At 40.1% G+C, this 19,638-nt stretch overlaps 1 protein-coding gene across 1 annotated transcript in view; it reads right to left on the bottom strand.

Moving 5' to 3' along the window:
* Nucleotides 1-3,238: 3,238 nt before the first annotated feature.
* ntf3 (neurotrophin 3) overlaps nucleotides 3,239-19,638 on the bottom strand; it is a 32,261-nt gene continuing 15,861 nt past the window's right edge. Inside the window, exon 2 of the mRNA XM_054800459.1 lies at nucleotides 3,239-10,495. Within this exon, the coding sequence (XP_054656434.1) occupies nucleotides 9,602-10,495 (894 nt within the window). The 3' untranslated portion in view covers nucleotides 3,239-9,601. The remainder of the gene's footprint in view (nucleotides 10,496-19,638) is intronic.

Genomic DNA, 19,638 nt, shown 5'->3' with positions numbered 1-19,638 from the left:
AAACACCCTAAAGTTACAGTCGCTGTTTTGTGTGAGAAATTGCAATTCAGTCCGACTTATGGAGTCAAGCTTTGGTGTATTTAATACCTACTGTGTTGCCTGCATTATTTAGCACGTTGCATGTATTGCCAAATGTTCACCCTTTTGTGTGTAGCAGTTCAGGAGAAGAAGAGGTAACTGACGCAATCAATGTGGGGGGGAAAAAAAGTCAAATTAGATATTAGTATTTTAATACAGGGCATGACTAACCTGTGCTTACATGAGATCATTCCCTGAACATAATGCATATTATTTAGTATAGTATTCCATCCGAACATAATAAGCCGTCAGTAAACCATCAACTTAAGTAAATGTCCAGTATGGTAGCCAGCATCTGTGATTAATAATATTAATTAATGAATTCTCTGTCACAAACCCCGGCACAGTTCATGATAGTCCTGCAGATCATTTGTCAGGATTTTTTTTTCTAAAGGTAAACATGACCGAAACCCTGGGACACTGGAGTTGTGAGAAACTCAGATGAGGTATTATTTAAAGTGACTGGGTTATGACTCCACTTCAGCTGGGACTAAAATAATATTATACCAGAGAGTTATGGGAACAGTGGTACTGTGGGTAAGAACCCATCCTTCACCGCTGGGCTGTAAAAAAACAAACCAGAGGATGAGGAATATCATATACTTAAAATATGTTGTCAAGATTTTTCTAATGACAATCACAGAATGTAATGGGATTTCCACCGCTTTTAGAGGTTATAAAAATAGTGATGTCCTAATGCAGCAAACGGTAGCATTATGGAAATGCCCTTGTTTATTTTGACAGCATTAGTATAGTGGCACCTCGTTCCAAAGGGTCCGACCAAAACCGAAACGTACAAAAACCGAGGTAATTTTTCCCAAAGGAAATAATGTAAATCCAATCAATCCTTTCTAAAATATGAACAAAAATACATTTTGGAGAGAATAATTATAGTTTTACATGCAGAAAAAGATTCCAAATAATCAGAAATGACAAATAGATGGAAGTTATTGTAAATGCGGACTTCCCGTATGATATTTGTTCGTACCTCACAATGAATTCTTTCTTGAGTTGGATACTGTCTCTTACCTTTTATCAATTGCCTGTGTCCGCAAATTTTTTTGGGCCCCGTGGCAGGTTATTTAGCAGTCACACTCGATTAAAAAAAGCACAGTGAGCCATTTGTGTAAAAATGTGTAAAAATGTTCAATGAAAAACAAAACATTAAAACTGGGGATCGGAAATTGAGGTTTGATTGTACTTCTCTTCCAGGAATTACACAAGTCGAAAGTTACCTTTCACTTTTCTGCAGGCAGAAATTATTTTAACAACTTTATCATCTTCCAGTAACACTTGGCTGTAATATAACTAGGGGCTTTTTATTCAAATAAAATTAGTTGACAGTTACATTGTTTATCTAAAAAAAAAAAAAAATCAAACCAATGGTCGTTACTTTTTGAGTGAAATGTCTTATTTTCTCTTAAACAAGCAAAAATATGTTTTATCCGATTACGCGATTAATCAAAGGAATTTTCAGTAGAATACCTGATTACTACGCAAGGCAAGTTTATTTATAGAGCACAACTCTTACACAAGGTAATTCAAAGTGCTAGACTATAAAATATTTGATAGCTGGAGCCCTAATCTCTGTTCTGCCCATGCTTATGCACATGCTTAATTTGTCATGGGTCACTTGTCATGATGAAATGTGGGTACTTTTTACGTGACTCGAGCGCAGCTGCACAAACTGAGGCCACCTTCAAGTTCTTGCCAGACAGAAGAGAGAATCATGTGAATTATGCTTGGAGAATTTCAAAGCATACAGTACATCCCTAAATTCTGAATGCATTGCAAAGTTTGGTGTGGAAACAAGGAACAAAATCTCCTGTATCTTGTCTGGACATTCCTCCTCTATAATAAAAGTATTTGCATTTGAAATAGATTGACTTGTCACTGCAAAGCTCTTAATGGTTATAAGCTGCACGCGTCCGTCCAAGTCGCTTAAATTCAGGCAGGAGGCCTCCTTTAATTGCGCCGGTGTCAGTTTGCTTGTTTTCAGGAGTCAGTGGCCTGCAGAGGTACAATAACACGGTCATTGACAATTTCAACAGAAACCACATTTCCATCGGTATTGAACTCTTGAAAAAACACAGACCTGACCAAGGAAACAAATATCCTGTATGTATTTTATAGATCATCAACTTATATATTCCTCATACATTCATAAATACATTTTTAGAACGCTGTTTTTTTTTTTTAGTACAGTTCTTTTGTTGTTGTATGCAGGCCACACTAACTAAAAGCACAGCAGTATCAAATGTCACTAAATGTTTATGAAACTATTTAACCCACATGTTTTGCCTCTCCAACACCTCCACAGACATGCACACATACATTGAGAAGACACAGTGGGTGGTCAATGGTGCATCCTGCTCCAGATGTTAACAAGACGGCCTCACATCTGCAAATCATCTCCGCGAAAAGCACCTTCTCATCTTTTTCCTCTTCTCGTTATCCCCCTATGTGTTAGTGCGCGCACCAGGACGGTCTCGCCCCTCCGTCGGCTGCACAGGCCTTCCATTGTCACCTAATTAAACGTGGGCCTGCTTCACTCAACTACTGCCAGTGTCCATAATAAACTCACCCCCGCTAACCTTCCCCCACCCTTAAAGCTGTTCGTAACAGTTGTGGAGGACCTTTGAGACCCTTTATGCACTTTTACTTAAGATAGGTTGGATGCCGTCTCTCAGATGCTTGGATAGATACTGAAATACCCTACATTATTGCAGAAGCCAGTAAACATAGCATAGACTTTATGTGAAACTGCCCATTTTTGGCAAGACATGATGGTTGGCCTCCTTGAGGACCATATTAGGACTTTTATTCTGCGAGTGTAAAAACATGGCATTAGAGGATCCTTCAAAGCTGATATGTGGAATATCCGATGTTGAGCGAAGCACTCGCTCCTTGCCTTCTAAAGAGCGTCTTAATCTGCTGAAAGTCTCAAGCATGTTAGATGGAGCAGATAGAGGTTAGACAGTGTTGTCATGCAGCATAAAAGCCCATGAGCGATAATGATTACTTTGTGAAAATGAAGACAATATAACAATATAAAAATACAGCTGAACCTCATTTTTCGTCATTGATCCGTTCCAGACACCCAGAAATTAGAAGAAGAAACATATTTTATAGAGAATAATTATAGTTTTATATGCAGGAAAGCAATGCCAAATACAGTACATATACACGACAAATATAATAGATACATGAACATTTAACATCACTTTCACATACTGGCCAAATGAGGTTCTGTGTGCTTTTTTAAATTACAGCTGCAAAATAAGCCACTATGACACCAAACAAAGTTGCAAGTGCCAGAACTTTGATAAAGAAGGTGAGAAACACTGTTGAGCTCAAGAAAGAAGTTGTAAGTAAGTAAGGTTGTAATGTTTTGGGAGCAACTGTTAACACAGGTTGCAGGGGGAACGGTTTAAGGGAGACACATGACAGAAAGTGAGCTGGTCCAGTGTGTGTAATGATTTGTACCTGCTGTTGAAATTTACCAACCAGCGCGAACAGTGCGTGTTATATGGCTTGTTGAACAGTAGCCCACCAGAAAAGTCATTCATCATCATCGTCCTCCTCCTCCTCCTGGGAACTAAAACCACTGAAGACATGAAGTCATCGTCTTGAGTGTCACAATTGAACGTCCTCATAGTTCCTTCGTCACGATATTAGCTTCCACTTAAGCATCATGGGAAACGTAGTTTTTAGCGTGTCACTGTACAAGCCACAGGGTTCAAAGCGTGACGAAAAAGTAGCAGCGGCTTATACACTAGAAATCACGGTACGTTTTTAACGGACTAAAATGAAACGGCATCCCCATGGCTCGTCTATCCCCTCCTTTTCACTGTAAAACTTTGAGGATATCTGTATGACATGTGCAGTATACTAACATGTCTTCCAAAGCACTTGACCACATGAATGCCCGTCCTGACGCAACTCAGGAAGTAACTACAGTATATTATATAATAGTTATGATGCCATTATACCATAATTGGTTTTCTTGCAACACCTACCAGTATAAGTTAAAAGTACATTTCTAATGCTGAGCTTGGTGGTCATTTGCCAAAGCATGTCACCTCTTAGCCTCGGTGTGATCCTCCCATTTGTAAACACTTGTGACTTTTGACAGTCAGGCTTCCAGCAGGCTATGGGACACCATGAACCCCATGCACTGCTCCTGTCCAAGATACGCAATCCCCACTCTGCCTCCCATAGGAGGCCAAAACCTGAGCAAGGCCTCTTTACACCCACGTCTGTCAGAGTGCAGCTATCCAATGCTGAAAGAATCCTATAATCCACTGTCTTTTCTCGCTTGTCAAGCATGCAATGGGGATGTAAGTTAAGACTCTAACAGCCGCGCCAGCTTCATCTTGGTGTTAAGGGTATATTTGTTTACCTGTAGAAGCTTATTTTGACAGGTTAGGTTACCATACAGAATGAACACTGAACAGAGTTGACTCTTAAAATAAGTTTGCTGAGGGTGTGTGTTTTTGTAAGTGACCTGCATGGTTTAACATTTGGTGTTAGAAGTGATTCCAGTTTCTCCAGGCTTCACTGACCAAGTACAGCCACAATTTCCAAAGAAATTGCACTGCATGACAAAACCGAAATGAAAACAATATGCAGTGATTTGTTTTGCAGTTCTCCACCAGTGCAAACGACTACCACAACAATGAGCACATTGTTATAATAAAAAGGCCAGGGGACAGACAACACATTCGTCATTTATAATTAGCATTTGTTAACATTAACATTTATCATTGTGAAAAATACATCATCACGGCCATTTACAGTACACCGGTGTTCAGCCATGGCACAGGTCTGTGCACTCTAGAACGCACTTATCTTTTGAAAGGCATCATTTAAGATACAGATCTAATTTCGGATGTTATAAGGTTGGGCAGATATAGCTAATAAAGTGTCCAGTGAGCGTGGATTAAATAAGGGGGCGTAACAAGACGGGGAAAGTTGTTTAAATATGCACGTCTGGGTTATTCTGAATTGACTATTGGTGGTCGTCTTGAGTTTGAGTTTAAAGGAACATTATGCTTGGCTTCATTGCGCAATATGTAAATCACAGTGGGCAACATTAATGCTGATAAATAACTGCATACAGTGGTTCGTTCTGTACCCTGGTTCGTTCCGAAAGGTTACACTAAAACCTAAATCTATGAAAACCGAGGCAATTTCCCCGTAGGAAATAATGTAAATCCAATGAATCCGTTCCAGTCCAGCAAAAATAACAAAAAATAAATTTTATAGAGAATATTGTCGTACGTGCAGAAATTGTGAAATAATTATAAATGACGAATGGATGAAACGTGAACTTGAATCTTGACGCGTACTTCCCATACATTATGGCGAGATCCAAATTTAACAGGGTTTCTCACCTTCTTTGTCAAATTGCTGGCACTTGCAAGTTGGTGGGTGGGTTGGTCACGGAATGATACAGTACAGGGCAAATGGACTAGTTAGTTTTGTGCAATACTGTACAAAAACCGAGACAGTGTTTGAAAACGGGCAAAATTTTGTCCAAAAAAAATGAGGTTTGACTGTATTTAGAATGAACACCTCATCCTATTCAGTTGTAAAACGATACAAAGCAACATGGAGAAAACATGACAATATACTGTAGAACCTTTCCACTATATTTTCGTATTGTCATAGCTGTTACACTAAATTCTGTCCAACTTTACATGGGAGTCCAAATACGTATATGCAGTGATTTGGTCGGCACATCGAACACATTGCTGATCTTCTCTCTTCTGCAGCCTGGCAAATGATAAGCTCCTCTTAGAATAGGAGATTACAGCCTTAAATCCCAGCTCGGCATGTATGCACATCTTCTTAAATCAGCTTTGCCCCTTTGTAAGACCCTGGGTCATTAGAGATGGCAAATTCTGCCTCTGCCTCGTATGACTTCCTCGACCGCTCATATTGTTTAACAATGGCCTTGTAGGAGGCATAAATTGGAGGCATGCACATTTGAATATTTTTCAGGTCTGTCGATTAAAGTTTTTAATCAGATTAATCACAGTTTTCAAATGAATCAGGCATGATTAATCACCAGTTTCCACTGTCTCTGAAATATGGCCATTTACTGTATTTCATTAACAGAAAGATGACCGACAGGACATGATTATATACACACCTGATCAAAATTTTAAGACCAGTTGAAAAATTGAAAGAATTTACATTTTGCACTGTTGCATATTGAGGAGGTTCTTAGTAGAGCTTCAAAATGCAAAAAGAAGAAATGAGAGTGAGACAAAAAAATGTTGGAGTAAGCAATTTATTACAAACAAGCATTAAAGTGAAATAGGCTGATCAAAAGTTTAAGACCACAGGTTTTAAAAGCCAAAATCTTGGCAAAAATATGGTTTCAGTGTCATTTTCTGTCACGCGTTCACGCTATCGTGATGTCTCGATGGCACAGGAAAATAAGCTTTCTCTCTTTGAATGCGGACAGACTGTTGAACTGCATAAACAAGGCCTCTCTTTTGACCGCTGAACACGCCCGTACGCCTTACCACCCTCCAGGCACGCAGCCCGCAAGCTCCAGCCAGGAGCCCAGTCCCCAACACCCGACCAGAGGTATCAGTGCACATACATCAGATTGCCTCGCTGCTTAAGTTAAGCGAGGGGAGTGAGTGACAGAGCACAGCGATGTGCCTGTGCACACATCAGTAGTTACAGTATTGCACGTTAATATGGCTCACAATCTGCCTCTGCTACCTCAAAATTAAGGCACAAATAATAAAATAACTCCATAGACGTGCACTTACAAAAAAATCTTCGAGCTGCGGCTCGTTAGGGCTGACTATTTTAACGCATTGACCCGTCTCTCTCTCCTCAACCCGCTCGCTCGCCCATGACATTGAGCCAACAAACTGAGTTGATGTTTGCATATAGGGCTGACGCCACAAGCCCGACCTTGACGAAGATCCACAAAAGTAGGCTTGGCCAAAGTGCGGTTCAGGAGCGATCCGCGGACCGTGGCTCATTTTGTCATCGCATCACTGCTTAAACAAAATAAGATTTAAAAAGCAGCAAAAATGGTAAAAAATAGAGCAAAAGACACAATGAGAAAAAGCTGAAATGTTGACACTAGCATCCAATAACAACACAGAGCTTTGTATTTATGATATATATGCATATATGCCGTCTGATGGTTATTGCGCTGCAGTCGGCACCAGTAAGGGCCTTAATGTGGGTCGAAGACCACCCTGTGCCTTGGACAGCCAATTGGATCCTCCGGCTCAGCGCAGGTGTGATTTATTTATTTATTTATTTATTTGGGGGGGGGTCTACCACTTGACTTCTTTGTTCCGTAATGCTCAGGATCTTTCAAAATATTTAGAATGACTGATTTACTGCACCCAACCTCAGCAGCAATGGCACGCTGCGAGAGGCCTTGGAGGGCATGACAGTGTGAATGCCTGACAGAAAATGAACATTTTGAGCAGATTTGGGCTTTTATAGCCTGTGGTCAACGTTTGATCAGCTGATAAACAGCCTATTTCTGTTTAATTGTTGTTTTCAATAAATTACTTTTTCGAAATGCTTTTTGTCTCACTCCCCCTTCTTGTTTTTGCATATTGTAGCTTTACTTAAAACCTCATTAAGATCCAAATGTGCAAAATGCAAATTCGAGCAATTTTTCAACTGGTATGTGTGTGTGTGTGTGTGCGTGTGCGCGTGTGTGTGTGTGTGTGCGTGTGCGTGTGCGTGTGTGTGTGTGTGTGTGTGTGTGTATGTATATATGTATGTATATGTGTATAAATGTGTATATATATATATAAGTGATACATATTTAAAGCTTTGTCTTTAAATACAAAGCTCTGTGTTATTATTGGGTGTTGGTGTCAACATTTCAGTTTTTTAATATATAATTTAAATATCTATTTTTTTTCTAGGCATATATAAATATATATACTGTATACAGTCATGGAAAAAATCATTAGACCACCCTTGTTTCTTCAGTTTCTTGATCATTTTAATGCCTGAAACAAGTAAAGGTACCTTTTGTTTGGACAAATGTAACAGTGACCACAAAAATGTCGATTAAGAGTTATTTTTTTTGGCAGTACAATACTATAGTTATTCATGTAAGGTTATCAAGAAAACCGTGGCAGTTGCTAAATATCAGCTTTTCAATTAAAGTCTTATGAGCTATATTTGTTATCATTCTGTTTGTCCGAACAAATGCACCTTTAGTTGTACCACGCATTAAAATGGATCAATAAACTGAAGAAACAAGGGTGGTCTGTTTTTTCCCGGGGGGGGGGTTAGAGCTTGCGCAGTTTCACGCCCGAGACCAGGGATGTTGGTCTCAAAAAGGTCGGTGACCACTGACCTAGAGGAACATTCCCACTAACTTCCTGGAAACATGGCATCAAGCATGTCCAAACCAATTTTTGAATGGGGACTCATTACTGAATTCTTTTTTGAAAATGTAATTCCTATTTTTGGGGGGTTTCGGGTTTTTTGAGCTATGGTCTTCAACTTTTGATCAGCTGATGAACAGCCTTTCTGATGGTGTCAAAACTGAGCATAATTATCTTGTTAAATGAATTTTTTTTTTCTAACTCATTTATTGAATCTCATTGAAATTTGTGTACTTCAATTGTGGGCAATGAGTGTATTTAAGTGAATGTGCTGAAACAGAATAGCAACATAATACATTGTCAGCATCTACGCTTTAAAAAGACACGTCTTCACAATGAAGCAAACACTTTGCATTAAACTTTTTATTTTTGTTTGCAAACCAAATGGGTTTTCAAGGAACTGGTGATGGCGAAATGTAATACAGTACATGCTCTCACCAGTCCGTGGAAAACCAATATACAGTTTTGTGTTTTGGAACATTGCATTTGTCGTTACTATTTTACTAAGAGGAATATATTGCTCATGATACCAGTTACAGTAAACCAAAACATGTTTTTTTCTGATTAAATTTAGGGTTTGGCCAATCTTTGTATGATGCTGGAACAATGTGTGTGTGCTCAATCGCATCTCATGCTTTGTCTTTGTTTGTGTGTAGTAATCTACCGCTAGTAGATGGTGTGTGTGTGTGTGTGTGTGTGTGTGTGTGTTTCCTATGTAGCCACACTGGTCAAGGCACATAAGTAGTCAGTGTGAAGCACCTTTGCAGCCCAGTCCGGCCTTGTAGTCTCAGAATATCCAATTTGTCATTCATTTTATAGAGATTTTTGTTCATTGGTTCAATAAATAACACAAATATATTCATACATATATATTTAGACAAACATGTATAAACTACATGCATTTCATATAATTTAAATAATTTATATATACAGTTCCCCTTCACGCCCTGTCTGAAACAAGTTCTTCCAAAACGGTATGAAATGTTGAAATGGACCCACATATTCTTCAGTAGAAGTGTCATTTTGTATCACCACTCAGGTGCGTATTCCGGAGTTGGAAAGCGCTTGATGTGGAAATAGAATCCACTGCAGGAATTCCAGGTGGTAGAGGTCCCCAAAGGGTTGTTTTCTTACGTCCTGTGACGTTTCCTGGACAGTGCGCAAACACAGGAAGTATCTATGCGTATCCACCTCCAGCCCACTGAATTGCGAACCTGCGTTAGCGCTCTAACGTAAGTTTGTGTCGTCTTACACTGCGAGTTCCAGTTCTTGTCATCGATGCCTCTGCAACCTCCCTTAAAGGGTGTAGGGGTCCGACAGCGTGTCTCATAAAAGTATTGTTTAATATCCGGTGTTGCGCTGGTTTTGATTTTGTCCAAAACGGTGACGGTGTTCCCCCTCGTGTCCACCGCTTGAGTTTTATCCGTCACCCACTGGCTCTCACTGTCACACACGGAATATTCCCCGCGATAGCTCTTGTGCTCGGTGTAGCGCTTCTTCCGGGTCTTGTTTCCGGATGTTTCGCCCTCCAGCCCGCCATTCACGAAATCATCAGCCAGATACAATGGCGGCGGTTGCAGTGGCGGTCTGTCACTCAGCAGCACTCGAGGTGAATTAAAGCGCTTGTGCTGCCTCAAAAGGTCTGTGTTCAACATCATCAACTGCTGTTCGCCCACATTGTCACTGCTTTCGCCACCGCGGCCCACCGCCCCCCACTGCTCAGCGTGCCGCTGCTCCTCCAGAGGCATATTGGCACTGAGGAGAGAGTGCAGCGTGTCCTGTGGCTCGGTGTCTTTGCTTTTCCCCTGGTGGCTCTGGTTCCCCCGGTTCTTCCCCCTAGTCAGGTCAGCCTGGAGCAGCTGGATGATGAGTGAGTTTAAAGGGTCAGGACCGGGCGGCGGCTGCTGCTGCTGCTGTTGCTGCCCCTGGCGACTGTTGTCCATGTTGGTTGCCTGGATACCATAGAGGTACACAAGGACCATCACATAGAGCAGGATGGACATCACTAGATTCACCTGTAAGATCTGCAAAGACAGACAGAGGGCGTCATTTTCATTTGTGCGTGTAGTGGTTGCCAGTTTTGATGCCCAGCCCACACCATAGTTTTGCTGTTGTCTCTGTTGTTTCTGCTGTTTTTCTGGTGTAACAAGCTGTCAGGGAAGCGAGGTTTTCAACGGCACATGCTAGTTCCTGTTATGAGACCCTCGGGGAACAGTCTTTGGTACTTCCTCTTCATAGAAACACTGTTTGTACCAAAATATATCCAACAGATACAATTCTGGTAGATTGTAGATAGTCACACATTTTACATTATGCTCTTAACCAGCCAACAGCAACTCTAACAAACACATGAGACTTGTTGAACATTGCATTGCACAATCAAACAGTAGCACAGACTAGTAAAAAAATTAATAATTAAAAGCTCTGACACACGTTGTTTTTAGTCAGTCATCATATACTTGTTGACCAGTTTTCCCGGTCTGCACATTTAACAACTTTCCTAAATGCAGGATTTCTCACAGAGATGTGTCCTTAGTCAGTTTATGGCCACCAAATGTAAGAAAAATCTCTCATCGCCCCGACTTTTGAAAATAGAGGCACTCAAACAGCCGCTTTTTAAGTTCCTGGTGTTTCATGACATTGTGAAGTAAATCTTACGTCTTATTAATACATTGCATGAGTCCAACTGTGTTAATGTATTTTTTTTCACAAAATGTCCTTCGCTTCTAACAAAGAAGCTAGATGCTAACAAAATGACAACCAGAAATCAGCAATGTCTATGACGTCATCAGAGGTTGACTCATAAATGCGAAAACAAAACATGGTTTTATAGTTTTACATGCATGAAACAATTCCACAGGTCCTAATGACAAATGATAGGGGCAAATGACCATTCAAGGTTACTTTAACCTTCACTGAAGTGAGTATTCCCAAAGACACAATGAGGCAGAGAGACACAACATAGACACAATCTTACTGTTTTGTTTACTTTGTTTATTGAATTCAATAGTGTTTTTCACCTTCTTCATTAAAATGCTTCAAAAGTTTTTTAGGTGGGAAACACTATTGAATACACGAAATAATTCACAACTATTTTAATTTTTTCCCATCAAGCCTTTTGTCTAAGCAAAGCATTTCATTGGTTATGGCCCCTGGGGCACTGCAGTGATGTCAGCCTCCCTCTGGGCTTTGGGCTCCCTCTGGTGGACAGTGGCAGCATTGTAGCACCCCGGCAGCCATAACCAATTAAATGTTTTGCTGGGACGAAATGCATTGTTGGAAAAAGTTAAGAGTTTATTTTAAACTCACATTGGTGCTTGTATTGTATATTTCTTAGCTACCTTTTGAGTGTTAAGTTGTGATGATTTTAGCGTTCTTTGTAAGATGACCCCGTGAGTCAGACTGTTATATGAGTAATGACCTCCTGCGATATCCAAACGGTTGACAAGCTGGTTATGAGTTTTTCATAGCTCATGATTGGCTCCTGTCAAATAAAGAGTTACGTGCACCTAACGAAGTCGAGCGTGTCATTTTATGACTTGGACATGTGCGGCTTATAGTCCGGTGCGGCTTATGTATGTACAAATCTGTTTTTCCTCTCTAAATTGAGTGGGTGCTGCTTAAACACTGGTGCGTCTTATAGGCTAGAAATTACGGTAGCTCTTCTGTACTTTCTCCAAAACAAAATGCAGTAGTATCTTCTGCAAACAATACTAACTTTTAAGTCTTTGGTGACTTTACTGATGTCATTTATATATAGGCTGACCAGTGTTGGTCCCAGTGTTGACCCTTGGGGTAATTGGATTTACATGATTTCTTTTGGGAAATATTGATTCGGTTAGCGTCCATTTTGGTTAGAGTCGGACCTTCGGGAACAAATGAATGACGCTAACCAAGGTTCCACTGTACCCGGGTGGCGCTCACACTTTTTTGCATGTAGTGCATAAAGAGCAAAACAAATTGCAGTTAGGTTTGGAATGGCGTGGTCATGCAAACACACTATCCAGAATTGCTACTTATTGTCAGTGTGATTCATTGCACCTTGTGATTAAATATTATGTCCATTCAGAGATTGTAAGAACATATTTGACTTCAGGCAAGTTTTAGAACTTGAGTATGGACAAGTTGAGCTTTTCATGTGTCCACATGACGGCTATAAAGTAAATACTAAACCTTTTTTCCCCATCAAATTTAAATTTGAGATATATGTGCACCATTTACCCAAAAGAAACAAGTGTGTCACACTCTGAGGAGCATAAAGATGGATAGAGATGTGCATTGTCATCATAACATTACCTCCTATTGCTTTTTCTTTATTAGTCAATACATTGTGTACATACGGTAAATGACTCCAGCGACAGGTATGGGCAAGGAGAAGTATCTGAAGCCTCGGGGAGTAGAAGAGAATTCCTCACATTCACAAGAGGTCAGATGTTTGAAAAGTTATTTTCCGGGAGAGTGACGTCCCCAATTTTACAAGACTTCAACTCGGCAAGCGTCAGAGGAGTAACTCTGTGCATATGTTTTGCTTTTTCTTTGGCTTTTTGAGGCTTTATGGCAACACTAATTAAAAAAGCCACCAACAGGGCATCCCTCACAGGGATTACATCACATGCAGCAGAGTGCCCTAATGCCAGTCAATGTAATGGCCAATGAAAAACCGCACGGTGGTTAGCATGTTATCCCCACAGTCAGAAGATCTGGAAGATCTGGGTTTGTATTTTAGTTTGCATGTTTTCCCCGTGCGTGGGTTTTCTCCAGGTATTCCGGCTCCTTACCACACTCCAAAAATACAGTATGCATGCTAGGTTCATTACAGACTCTAGTAGGAATGTGAGTGTGAATGGTTGTTTGTCTATATATGCCCTGCGATTGGCTGGCGACCAGTCCAGGGTGTACCCCGCCTCTCGCCGGAAGTCAGCTAGGATAGGCTACAAGCGGCATAGAAAATAAATAAATGAATGAATGGAAATGAAAAAACAATGAAAAACAGGGCATTTTCATGGCTTTCTGAAACCCAAAAACAAGACTACATTAACTTAAACCAATGAATGAAGTGAAATACATCAAAAATGTAAATCACCGTGTCAAATAATCGTCATCTTAAAACAGCCAAGCACACCACACGACTCAGAACAGGAAGGTTAGCTCATCTGTTTGCATGATCACAACACAAGCGGTGTACTGGCTGGTGATGGTGATGCGGCGTTACCATGGCAACAGCGGATACTATTCTTACGATACTATACGAATTATTCTGAAGCTGTCACTTTCCGGTCGCTCGTGACAAACTTGTCACTCGCACATTTAAAGATGAACAAGTAAGCATGTTTACAAGAAAACCACCCAGAGTCTGAGGGTTGCTCAAGGACAATTTGTTTTTCATGTGACATTCAGATGGCTTGGTAGTCAAAAATAAACTGGTGAAACTGGAATGCTGGGCCTTTGTCTTACACCACCACAATACTTCATGGGATTTTTTTTTTTTATTTTATCGTGCTCTTAATTAGTACTGGTTAAATGTTCTTCTGCATTTTTCTTTTGCAAAACTTGCAACAAGGTGCACACAAGTTAATACATGCTCGTAAGTCGTTACTGGATTTATACAGGCAAGCAGTGTGGATTATGTGTACGCGGCATTGCATCATCATGGACTGCTAGCCGGTAGCAGCAAGCGACCTATGGCATGACTCTGATTCCATCTGTTCTATCGATCATCTTTCATTATCATTCATTGGTGGTGAGTACCAATACATTTTACAAATTAAACTGTGTTTAATACGTCTGTGAGGCATATTTTGGTGTCGAAAGTGCAGCCCAGGGGCTGTTTGTGTCCCATGACTCGATTATTATTGGCCTGCGGCATGTTGTACAAATAAAGTTAAATGTGAAAAAAAACATCAAAAGTAGAGCAAAAAGGGACAATGTAAAGGGAAAAAGCTGAAATTAATTATTTTTTTTTGTTTTAATTAAAAGATGTATATAATAATGTCAAGGTGGCCCCCAGCATCGTTTTTGGGTTTTTTTTGGATGCAGAGCCCTGGGTGGAAAAAGTTTGGACACCTCTGTGTCTGGGCTTTGGGTGTCAAAAATAGACATTTTTATGGATGTGCCATGGGTAGATCAAAGCACTTGTTAAACAGATGAAGGTAGCAGCTTCTTCATAAAACAAGTTGTTTTTTGCCTCTCCACCTTCTTTCGTTGTCACTAATGTGCAAAACAGACGTTTTGGAACAAGCCAGGGCTTGATGAGGCTGTTCCTTTAGGTGTCTGTTTTAACCTCCAAACTCTCTACAAAGCAAGCCTACACTTTTATTTCAGCGTCAAGTCATGATCATCTTTTCACATCAGGCTGTGGAAGAGGATGTTTGTTTGGGCTTTTTGGTTGCACCGGAGAAAAGATCATGAGTGTATTGTGAACATCATACAGAGTAACTCATTTTTATGTTGTATCGTGATAGCTGCTTTATAACACCACATTTGGTCTAAAAATGCACTGAGCACTGAAGTCTATGACTTATGTGGTTTCATGATTGATTAAAAGGCAATGTTTTTGCTGAAATCACTCATTCAAAGACAACAATCGGCGTCACTGTAAACTTGCCCAAAATGTTTTCAGAGCGTATCGGATATCAGAGCCACTAAAAAACACATGAACCACACTGCATGCTGGCAATAACTCTATTATGTTGATGGCTAAGGCGTCTTTATGACTGTGTAGCAAAAGACCCCTGCCACTGGCAACCTTGTCCCACATTATTTATAGCTCTTAAAGTTGCATAGATACACTGTAAATACTCGTAAAAAATACTTTTATATATAGTTTGTCTAAAAATATTTTAATTTAATATGAATTCATAATCTTCAGGCCAAGACTTGAAAGAGAGAGAGCACTCTTGAGGGCAAAAGGTTGAGAAGCTATCTCTGAACAGAGGGGGAGGTCTACGACACCACCTTTCACCCTCATACAGTGCTGTCCTTTCATCCCTTCATTTATCATTTAGCCTCTAACAAATGAACAAGGCACAGCCACCTTGGTTTCAGGTGGGTCCATGACCGTCATTACGTCGGAATGGGATGCTAACGAAGGCGGTACTACCCAAACGACCATCGTTGGCGGGCAGAGGCCCCACTCCATTGTATCCTAACGATCATTTGACAACACTAAAGAGCCAAACCATTCCTGTCTGGACATGTGTCCTCTCTTTAGAGGATAAATACTGTAGATTGGATCTTGTACCAAGTTCGCAGACTTGAGCTGTCCTATCTAGTCTGACTGATGTGTGTCCGATCTAGTCTTTGAACATGAACTGCCATTGCCATTGGTGCCATTGGTGCGCCCTAGATGGGATTCTTGTTTAAAACACCAGAAGAAAAACAATCTTTATCATGTTGGGACAAAATCACTGCAGATTATTTTAAAAACAGAATTCCTCTGATTTGTCCTGCGTGTGTGTTTTAAACGTAAATACAATCATGCGTTTATGTTGCGTGAAGAACTAATTCCTTTCTTCCTCAATTGTAATTGCGCTTGGAAAGCATGGAACGATGCTAAAAACAATGCTAAAAACTACCAACGATGTCCAATTCTTCTTTAATCTTTTCTACACTTCAACACATTTCTACCTTCATTCAGCAATTTTCGACATTTATCCCACATTCAAACATTCATACACTTCAACAGCATTTCATTTGGGCTTCAGCTCATCTTCAAAACTATTCCTAGTCATTCTACATTTCAATATTCAACCATTTCTACAGCATTTCAGTTCAGCTTCAGCATTTCACTTCAAGCATTCGCACTTTGTCGATAATTAAATAATAGTTCGCAAATGTGCGGTGGCCTGAATGCTGAATGGCAAATGTCCACTGTACTTGTATAAGGTAGTACTCATACATGTATGGTATATGTTGGAGCTGAACGTGTGACTTGTGAGTTAACCATTCAGACGTGTTTCCACAGTGGTAGCAGAGCGAGTGTGATGATGGATTACCTTCATTGCCGCTTTACAGCATGTGTGAGGGCATACAGTATGTTCTGTTCTTGGAAAGTGTGCGCATGTCATCATTTGCTGTTTTGCGTCAGTGATAGATTGATACTCTAATCATCTCCAAGAGACTGGTGTCGATGGTGCTATCCATGTATACTGTATGTATGCAGACCAGAAGGTCCCAATAAGGGCAGGAGGTGTCAATTTAAAGTGGAAAAAACATTTCATTGTACTCGTACTGCCCTCAACATTAACTACACTCTCTAATTAAATCTAATAGAAGAGCTGTATAAAAGTTCTACCTCTACAATGCAGTGATAATAGTTTTTTTTAGATTAGTATTAATTCAAACTAAACAATATTTGTATGTAAAGCAGCAATTTAAATCGTGTAGGTGTCCAGTGATTATTATTGTCAAATGTTTTCTATTTCATCCAAGTCCTGTGTGTTCACATGTGACGTGATTCCCTGGTGAACTCTTGTGTGTGTCTTTTGTTAGTAAGTGCAAGCACTTTGTGTTTCTGATTCAAAGCCAAATGTGGATTTGACCACTTGCCAACTAGTGTGTGTGTGTGTGTGTGTGTGTGTTTGTGTGTGTGCTGTATATGTGGCTGTCCCCAATATATCTTCTGTTTTCATGCGCATGGAGGCCTCAACACATTTCCAAGCCAATCAAGACATCACTTCAAGACAAACAGAATGTATGATAAGCACTAGGGGTGGAACAGTACGCCATAATCACGGTCTGATCCGTACCTCAGTTTTAAGGTCATTGTTTAATTTTGGGTATAGTAACAGGAAACAACACGCAACACATAAAACTTTAAATTGCTTTTCAAATGAAACAGTACTAATCCAATAAGTATACTTGTCAAATAAAAAGTACAATTGTTTCCCTTTAGGAAAATACAAAGATGCATACAAGCACAGTCAGTTACACTTTGAATGGTTTGAATTTCTTTTACTTTTAGTAAATAAATCTTATTGGCTGAAGCACAGCATTGATAGCATTAATAGTTCCAGCTGTAGCCCTGTTGCCCATCTCTACTAAACAATGGCGGCACACTTGTCTTGGTCTGTTTATGTATTTGACCAAGTAGGCCAAGCGTTCCCAAATGACTGAAGAGGGTTTTCAAGCTCTGACTTGGCATTATAGCCAAAAGCTAGGCTGCTTGTTTACCGGGCCGAGGTGTGATCTATCATGAAGCAGTTACACACTTCTGTATCAAACCGAAAAATCTGATTACATGTACCATTACTCCCCTAATAAGGACGTATTACTATGTGTTTGGTAAGCTTAATAGCCCTTATTGGGACCTTCTGGTCTCCGTACACATACATGGATAGCAACATTGTATCCTGGTCTGGCACACTTTGGCACTTTTATTACTAATTACTACTTATACTTATACATACATATATACATATACAGACTTATACTTATACACGGTTTTAAAAATACCTTTGTGTTGTGAAGACGAGATTGCCACATTAAACTAATCCATCCATTGATCACATTGTACTGCAGTTTGTAATGATCATTCTATAAACAAGATGTGTGTGTGTATATATATATATATATCACTAATATTGTTACTGGAGGACTTAACCTCTCGTAGCTCGGCCGAGGGAGGTTGATCCTCCACACTTGGGCAGGCCGATAAGGTCAGTGCTGCAAGTGCTTCTGTCATGGCTGCCAAGCCAAAAAGGTAAGGACACACGGCGTCAACTAATTAATGAATTGTTGCTTGCAGCCGGAGGAAAGGAGAGGCATGCAGGCATGGACTTGGCAGCAATTTTATGTTTACTTGAACTGAATTAGGCAGAGCTCTGAATTATGAATCATTTATTTAACTGCCTCTTCTGAACTCTGAAGTGGAAATACTTTACACTTTAGAGTCCAAATAAAAGACACACTGGAGAAGTAAATGACCTCGCTGCAGGGGGGCCTTCTGGGGCTAATGGGTTGTGAACTGTAAAAAACTATTTCAAATCAGTTCTTTGCTCCATTTTATTATTCTCCCATCTTTACAGTATTAGTTTAAAATATTTGCGTGTATGAAACTCCACCAACCCAGTACAGTACTGCGTATTAACACTACACTGTAACTAAAAGCTGTTTTTTAAATTGTTAATAGATAATATAGTGTTGAAATTAAAATGTAAATTAAGCTGTTTGGACTTTACTGAGTGTTTCATTCAACATGGAGACCCCCAGTGATAAAGCACGCAGGGGCGCTTAGTGATGGAGCTTAGAGAACAGTGCGCCAAACCAGCAAATCCCCCACAGCGACGTCTGAGCAGTAATACTGTCCAGTGGACTCCAGATGTTTGCGCACTGAATGGATGCTGCATGGAGAGAATGTCACGCATAAGGTCACGTCTGTGTCTCTTTTCCCTGCCAAGTTTTTATCCTCCTAATGATAATTCATCAACACACAGTGAACTCCACCAAATGTTTTGGGTGGCCTAGAAAAGATTAAAAGGAGGTTGGAGAACTTGGCATGGCTTTAGAAGTGTGCATAACACAGTGGCGTAGCATGCAGATAAGCACAATGAATTGTCCCAAAGGCCTGCTTCATGGTGTTAATTTACATAATCCCTTTTGTGCAAACTGCACACATTCTTGACCTGTGCATACTCACACATCAATGTGTTTACCCTCGGGGCTCGTAGCCAACGGCCCGCCAAAACTCTTCATACTATACGCTATATACGTAAACGCTTTTCATATGGCGGCCAAACATCACCCAAACACAGTGGAACCTCGGTTTTCGTACACCCTGGTTTTTGCAGGATTTGGTTTCCAAAAAAATTACTTCCAGAAATAAAACATCATACACTGCCTCGGTTACTGTACGGCCAAACGGCGCGCCTAACAAACTAGTTCGTGCCCAAACAACATTTGCAATCGTTTGCTATTGACAACATTTTAGAATGCATAATTATTGAAATCTGTAAAGAAAAAAGCGAAAATGTAATACTAAGTTGTTGATATCGAACACCTAAGTCGAGTATTGAAAAATGTTTGAGCCGTTGATCAAAGCAACCTTCACAGACATCAGCCAAAAATAATCTTTGTATGTGGAGACTTCAATATTGATCTTCTGAATCCAAATAAGCAAAGGATAATAGATGACTTCACAGATGCAATGTACAGTTTGAGTCTATATTAG

This window comes from Dunckerocampus dactyliophorus, chromosome 15 (assembly GCF_027744805.1).
Source record: "Dunckerocampus dactyliophorus isolate RoL2022-P2 chromosome 15, RoL_Ddac_1.1, whole genome shotgun sequence".
In the NCBI taxonomy this organism is placed as follows: domain Eukaryota; kingdom Metazoa; phylum Chordata; class Actinopteri; order Syngnathiformes; family Syngnathidae; genus Dunckerocampus; species Dunckerocampus dactyliophorus.
The sequence above is the reverse complement of the archived record's forward strand: the minus strand, read 5'-3'. Positions and strand labels throughout refer to the sequence as shown.